Source organism: Dermochelys coriacea, chromosome 2, assembly GCF_009764565.3.
Source record: "Dermochelys coriacea isolate rDerCor1 chromosome 2, rDerCor1.pri.v4, whole genome shotgun sequence".
Lineage (NCBI taxonomy): Eukaryota > Metazoa > Chordata > Testudines > Dermochelyidae > Dermochelys > Dermochelys coriacea.
This window is the reverse complement of record NC_050069.1, coordinates 116,775,256-116,783,311: the sequence shown is the minus strand read 5'-3', so window position 1 is coordinate 116,783,311 and position 8,056 is coordinate 116,775,256. Positions and strand designations below refer to the sequence as shown.

Sequence of the window (8,056 nt, the reverse complement as noted above, 5' to 3'; positions counted from 1 at the left end):
GTCTCGAACCACTTCTTTCTCCACAGAGGGCTGGTCACCTCCTCCCCATGCTGTGCTGCTCAGTGCAGCAGTCTGGGAGCTGACCTTGTTCCTGAAGACAGAGGCAAAAAAAGCATTGAGTACCTTAGCTTTTTCCACATCCTCTGTCACTAGGTTGCCTCCCTCATTCAGAAAGAGGCCCACACTTCCCTTGGCTTTCTTCTTGTTGCTAACATACCTATAGAAACCTTCTTGTTACTCTTAACATTTCTTGCTAGCTGCAACTCCAAGTGTGATTTGGCCTTCCTGATTTCACTCCTGCATGCCTGAGCAATATTTTTATACTCCTCCCTGGTCATTTGTCCAATCTACCACTTCTTGTAAGCTTCTTTTTTGTGTTTAAGATCAGCAAGGATTTCACTGTTAAGCCAAGCTGGTTGCCTGCCATATTTACCATTCTTTCTACACATCAGGATGGTCTGTTCCTGCAACCTCAATAAGGATTCTTTAAAAAACACAGCCAGCTCTCCTGGACTCCTTTCCCCCTCATGTTATTCTCCCAGGGGATCCTACCAATCAGTTCCCATTAGTTCATGTTCATATATCGCTGCCTGTTTTTATTTTTTAACAGAGGATTCAAAAGCAGTATCCTCTCAGGCGATAGCATCAGCATTATTAGCAGGGTTAACCTTACCATGAGGAGAATTGAGGTGGCTGCCTTAGGTGCCAGACTGTTGTGGGGGGGCACCGCTAGGACCCAGAATGTAGAAAATTGTGTCTGCTGCTGGTGCATATGTATTCTCTCTGCTCTAGATGCACAGAGATGGTGGAGTGCTGTGCTGGAGGAAGGAGGGCACAAGAGACGTAACAGGCAGGCAGGAGAAAAGGTGAGAGGGAATAACAGAAAGCAGCAGGAGCTGCAGGGAGAGAGAGGAGGAGGAGCCTCTTACGTACCTCTCTAGCATCCCCAAGAGCCTGGACTGATTAACACCAGCTTCTCAAGGAGCTTCCTGTTTCCTGCTGCTTCCCTGAACCCACTTGAGGAGAACAGGCAGTCAACTGAAGTAGTAGGAGCCAGTTAGGTCCTTAAGACACAGATATCTTCCCTCACTCAGGCCCTGCTACCAGCCTGCTTATTTGTCCCCTTCAATTGAGTGTTGAGAGCCACTATAGCTGGCACAGGACAGCAGTGATGAGTGAAAGAAGAAAACGCCCCTCTGGGGCAGCATTCAGAAAAAGAAAGAAAGCAAAGGAAGCTTTTCTAACCAAGCAGGAAGGAGCTCTCCTGAGATACACAGACACAAATGTTCATGGTGAGCTTTCCGGCCCCAGTGAGGATGTGAGTGGGTGAGGAGATGCCTGATTTTCCACTTAGTCAGAGTGCAGGTGACCTGGCAGCTACTGCAGCATCCATATCTCCATCTCAAATAGATGTAACCATACACATTCCTAAAGAAAAGTGTAGATCAGAGAAGAGTGTGGTGGAGGCGCAAGAAACAGCTGCTGCTGAGCTTAGTTCTTTAAGTCTAGATGATCCAGGACTATGGACCCACTTGAGCAGTAGCCTGAGGGACTTCCTTGTACTACATGGTACACAGCAAGTGAAAAACTTCATGTTCCCCAAAAATACTGAAAATAGAAGTTTCCATACAACACATTACTGGCGTGAAATCCCCAATGATGACAAAGTGGAGAAGCCATGGCTTATGTACTCAAAAACCCAGAATGCTGCATACTGTTTTTGTTGCAAACTTTTCCAGTCTAATGTTCCAGCCACATTGGGTTCTACAGGAACAAAGGACTGGAAAAATCTGGCTAGAAATCTGGCATGCCATGAGAAGGCAGAAAATCACTAGAGAGCATTTCATAGGTGGAAAGAGCTTGAGATGAGACTAAGGTTAAAGGCCACCATAGATGATCAGCATCAAGAGAAGATTGCATCAGAGTCTCTTTACTGGCAAAATGTTCTGAAAAGGCTCATTGCCTTTGAGAGAATGCTTGCTACCCAAAAGCTAGCACTGCGTGGTACTTCAGATTAGCTGTATGTGCCAAACATTGGAAATTTCCTTAAAATTGTGGAGCTGATGGCAGAATTTGATGCTGTACTCCAGGAGCATCTAAGAAGAGTCACCACCCAAGAAATGTACACACACTACTACCTTGGAAAAACAATTGAAAATGAGATCATACAATTACTGGCAACAAAAGTCAAACAGAAGATTGTGGCAGATCTGCAGTCAGCAAAATATTACTCTGTTATTCTGGACTGCACACCTGACATCAGCCATATGGAACAAATTACTTTAATGGTGCGTTTTGTAACAACAACAGAACCTAGTGGAAATGTCCCTGCAGTGGTGACTGTCAGAGAGCATTTTCTAGAATTTATTGACATTGATGATACTACAGGAGCTGGTATGACAAATGTGCTTCTTAAGAAGCTGGAAGATACAGGAATTGCAATAGCTGACATGAGAAGTTAGGGCTACGATAATGGTGCCAACATGAGAGGAAGGAACAGAGGAGTGCAGACATGGATCTCAGAGTTAAACCTTTGAGCTTTTTTTGTCCCATGCAGTTCTCATTCATTGAACTTAGTGGTCAGTGATGCAGCATCAGCTTCTAGTGAGGCTGCTGAATTTTTTAATGTAATTCAAAGCATCTATGTATTTTTCTCTGCATCAACTCATTGATGGCAAATTTTGAAGCAACATCTGGGAATATCCTCTCTGGACACTGAAACCACTGAGTGCCACATGATGGGAAAGTCCAGTGGGGGTGATAAAGCCTATCAAACACCAAATTGGGAACTTGCCATTATGGAGGATAATGCTATGACAGGAACTGTTCGTGGGAGAACAGTAGCAGAGGGAAATGGTATCACCAGAAACATACATAACTTCACATTTCTGTGTGACTTAGTGTTGTGGCATGACATACTGTTTGAAATAAAAGTTGTAAGCAAGAGACTTCAAGGTGTTGACCTTGATATATCTGGAGCAATGGAACAACTGGACAAAGCAAAGTTATACCTACAATCTTACCAGTCAGATGAGGGATTTAAAAACGTTCTGAAGAGTGCACAGAAGTTGTCAGAGGAACTTCACACTGAAGCTATTTTCCCACCCATTCAAGAATACAAGAGTTGCCGAAGAAGACATTTTGATTAGAAGGCATGGGAAAATCCCATAAGAGACCCCAAACAACAATTCAAAGTTGAATTCTTTAACCAGGTGCTAGATTATGCAATACAGTCAGTTGAAGAACGTTTCATGCAGCTCAAGGAACACAGTAGTATATTTGGGATGTTGTATGATATTCCAAAACTCCTCACTATACCGGAAGAAGACCTATACCAGCAATGCAGGACACTAGAGACAGTGTTGACACATGATGACACGTGTGATATTGATGCGAGTGATTTAGTGATGAACTGAAAGCCCTTTCAAGATACATTTCAGCAGGATCAACTCCAAAGGTTGTTCTGGAATATATGTGCACAAATAAGATGACCACCCTCTTTCCAAATGCTTTTGTTGCTCTGCACATACTTCTAACACTTCCTGTAACAATTGCCAGTGGAGAACGCAGCTTCTCCAAGCTGAAGTTAATAAAAATACATCTACGCTCCACAATGATACAGGAGAGGCTGGTCGGCCTTCCAACCATCTCAATAGAGCATGAGCTGGCCCAGACTGTGGACCTTCAGGAAGCTGTTCAAATCTTCGCAACCAAGAAGGCACAGAAAGCACCACTCTGATTATTCAAACAGATAAAAATGCCAGTGTTTACTGTGCAGACAAGAAAAGTTACATTTGCTGTTCAGGCGTTTGAAAATTAACTGTTACTTAAAATTTTTGAACAAGGCATTTTAATTTGTTAGTTCTCCTTTATTGGGGTAGGTAGCAAAGCAGTACCAACAGAGGAATAGAACAGGAAGAAGGTAAAATTAAGACCTTTGAAAGTTTGGGGCCAAGCGAGGGGGCATGAGTGCATCATTTAAGCTCCCAGCCTCAGGTGCCAAAATGTTGTGGGCCGGCCCTGATTATTAGCCTGCATGGGGGTAGTCTATAAACTGATTAATTTAACAGGTCCTGCACTGGCAGAAGCTGTCTTTTTAAGGCAGAACAGCAGTACACTGCACTCCTCAAGTTGGACAGTTTCTTTCACAGTTAAAATTTACATTTACATTTCAAATCCATTGTCCAAGGGTGCACGGCCACATATGTTGAATGTGTAGCCTTTAGCAGAGCTGGCCAGCTAGGGCAAAACCATCAACATTTGTTCAAGTTAGAATGGCTGTTCTATTTGACCAGATTTGTGCCCCTTTTTATTCATGGTCTGGGTAAAGAGCGGTTTTCTTCATATACTTGGCTTTTCTTGATACCAGAATCCACATTCACATGCACACCAGGTATCCATTATTCATTATGTGTTGCCTACTAATTTCCAATCAGAAAGCAGAAAATATGACTTAGTGACCAATCTCAGACCTTAAATAGCCAGGAGTTGAAGTGAACTATTCAGAAACAACCCACAGCTAGAAAATTGAACACAAATACTACTTTGATTGTTAGCTCCTTGGAGCAGGAACTTTTTTTGTTCTGCGTTTGTACAGTGCCTAGCACAATGGAGTCCTAGTCCATGACTGGTGATCCTAGGCACTACCACATTACAAACAAAACATAAGAGTAATGATATCACTATTCAGTGAACAGTTCGGTACAATGAACACATTTGCAGAAATCAGCATCGATTCACAAACAGTAAAGAAGCCTGTGTTTGTTAGATAATTTATTTGCAGCCAATGATTCAACCCGCTTTAGACATTAGACACAATGCTGAGCAACTGCCACACAACAATCCTGCCATGCACAGCATGTTTAGGAAAGAAAATATGTGTGCCTTAGTCACAAAAGACAGAATAGAGCCTCAAGTGTTTGGTCTTCTTCCAAAATAATCCAAATGCTGCTTTTTTGGCAAACGGGGGTCAATGAAGCTAAAAACTCACAGAAGGGTTTGAGCATTCATGTGTTTATATACACCCACTCATTCATTTATTATTCTAAAGCTATTTTACCCAAATCAAATTACATAGCTGACAAGCTGCATTGATAAGAAAGAATAAAAGTAAAATCTAAAATTAGCTGACAGCACTACATGAAATAGTATATTATATATTTGGCACTTTTAGAGTGAGTGATGAGTGTTATTTGGGGGGGAAGCAATTGCACCTTCCTAAATTGCACCTTAAAATATTAAATAAATTACAAACATGATGGAATGTATTAAATATATAAGCCTGAAGGGGAAGGAGTGGATGTGTTTTACCTATCAAAGCAAAGAAAGCATATTTAAGAAGCGTTGCTTACTGTATGGACACTTTGGTCGAAACAAATTTCCACGTCATAAAAGTTTCCATCATGGCTGACTGGCAATGTCATTCCAGCCCACTGCTGTTCCTTCAGTTCGGACCACTTAAGTACTCTACCCCCTAGACGACTGAGCAAAGAAACCTTGAGGGTGTAGTGGCCCTTGGACACTTTGTCTTTAGCACCTCGTAGGCATCTTAATTGGATTTGAATGGGCTGAGGTGTTTTGGACCAGTCAACCTAAGGAGAAGACTATGTTATTGAATTAGGTAGAAAGCAGAGTTTAACCATACCATTAGAAAGAATGAATTCCTCAAAAAATGACCACCAAAAAGTAGACAATTCTTTTTGTTCAACCTGTAATTATCTATCCTTAGCAATGACAATAGAGAAAGACATGGGCTGTGTAATTAGGGATATTAAAAGGCAAGCATGTGGATTGCATGGAAAATAAAAATAAAAAGTTAGCAGGTTTTTTTAAGTATGGTTTATTAATGGTGTGTGACACTAGAAACCATCAGTCTGCAATAATAAGCAGAATTCACAAGAAATCAACACCTTTAAAAATACAGTATGCCTTTGAAGACATCCATGATAGGTGACATGATGATCAGGCTGCAGGCACCCAGTGAGAAACATGGCAGCCAATGTTTTTATATTAATTATAAGCCTTACCAAAGCTATTAGTGCTGTATAACACCCAGACTATCCTTTCATCTTCTTATAATATACTCTTAGAATAATAATCAAAGTGCAACATGTGTAGAATTTAATAATCACTCCCCACAGGCACCTTTATTTCAGGTCCAGACAAAAGGAAACATCTGCTGCTTGCTGTTGACAAGATGTTGTCTAAGTTGCAGAATATTTAGTACGGAGTAATGTTTCACTGTATTTTTGAAAATCTCTTTCAATGGTTATTCTGGACATTCAACACACATAGCAGATGTTGGCATTGTGAAATTGATACCGGCATGACCCTTGGAAGTTTGATTTGAGTAAGGATGCAGACTCAGAACCATATAAATGTATCCATTCCACTATGCCACCAAATATTTAGTTTTACCTGAATAGAGACTGCAGGGTCAGGCACATATTGGGGTGTTCTAGTTTGGTCTTAATATCGTTTTACGACAATGACACAATTTCTGTAATAATTAAACTGTATTACTCCAAATAACTTTATGTATTTTGGGGGGAATCAATTTATTTCATTATATGGGAAATCTATATTATGAGACTCTTTTTTATTTTAATTTAATATGACACTATGGTCCATGGCAGTGGTTCTCAACCAGGCGTCTGGGGCCCTCTAGGGGGCTCCAAGCAGGTTTCAGGGGGTCTGCCAAGCAGGACTAGAATTAGACTCACTGGGACCCAGGGCTGAAAACAGAAGCCCCACCGCCTGGGGCTGAAGCCCTCAGCCTCGCCATCCGGGGCTGAAGCCAATGCCTGAGCAATATAGCTTTGTGGGGGGCCCTGTGGTGTGTGGCCCCAGGCAATTGCCCTGCTTGCTATCCCCTAACACTGGTCCTGGCTTTTGTATGCAGAAAAGCATTTGTTGTGGCACAGGTAGGCCATGGAGATTTTATTGCATGTGGGGGAGAGGGCCTCAGAACAAAAAAGGATGAGAACCCCTGGTCCGTGGCATATTTTAGAATTAAATGGCTGCCTTGACTACTAAGTCTAGTAGCATCCCAGTCTAAACCTACAGTAGCTAATAATCTCCTCTTTAATCCTGTTTTGGATTTATTTTGGAAGTGATAGCATATTTCCATATAGATAGAAAGCTTCTGGAATTAAATTAAGCAGTTAAATAAACAGCGGAAGTTGTTAAACTTCTTTTGTTTTTCGATACAAACCATACTTAACAACGAATCTGAATGACAATTATTTTCAGTTTAATTAGAAAATCTTAATTAACAATGAAGATTTAACCTTAATATTTTTGGTTTCTGAATAATATATATAAAAAAATTAACATCATGTGAATAAATAAGACAATCTTTTTTAAACCTCAAGGCAGGATTACTGATGCAGGCAGGCTTAGTTATTAAACACATTCTAAATTAAACGCCTCTATGAATTTTATACTGAAATATATTTTGATAGTTTTGCATGCCAAATGTGACATTTTGTATTTTAGGTTCCTCTTCTGTTGTAATTTTGAAAATGTCATACAAACAAAGATTTTGTCATTTACCAATGGAATTACTATGCATGGCCGGTTAGCCATCTCTTTTCTGGCTCTTCTGGTTGTTTCAAGTCAGCAAGCCATAAAAAATCTTTATCTCTCTGAAACACAGCAATTTGGAAGATAATCGAATAGTGACTGGGGGGCAGAAACGCCAGTCTGAGGAATTATACCACAATCTCTGTTGCATTTACAACCTCCCTCAAAGCGAGTGTCAGTCGAGTAGGAAAAGGAGATAGAAGATTCATCACGTCTCAGGCCTGTCTCATTTGCATGGTGGCAGAGCTGCCTCATCTCCTACTGAAAGACTTTACTTGGCCAGCGCTGACAAACTGTTTTGAAGAACTCCAGCCATGCCCAAATGATTCATAGTTAATAGCTTTAGACATTCTATTTAAGCATATTGTTACTTCTGCTGGAAAGCATATTTTTAAACCTGCTAAATCCTATCCTCTAAAATTAAAACAAAAAAATAATGCAAGAGACTCAATATAATTGGTCTAGTCATTTC

General features: G+C 40.8%; 1 protein-coding gene across 1 annotated transcript in view; it reads right to left on the bottom strand.

The window, feature by feature from the left end:
- Positions 1 to 5,333: 5,333 nt before the first annotated feature.
- Positions 5,334 to 8,056, bottom strand: part of LOC119850642 (orofacial cleft 1 candidate gene 1 protein homolog) — a gene marked incomplete at its 5' end in the record, with an annotated part of 53,217 nt that continues 50,494 nt past the window's right edge. The window contains one exon of the mRNA XM_038389067.2: positions 5,334 to 5,591. Within this exon, the coding sequence (XP_038244995.2) occupies positions 5,334 to 5,591 (258 nt within the window). The remainder of the gene's footprint in view (positions 5,592 to 8,056) is intronic.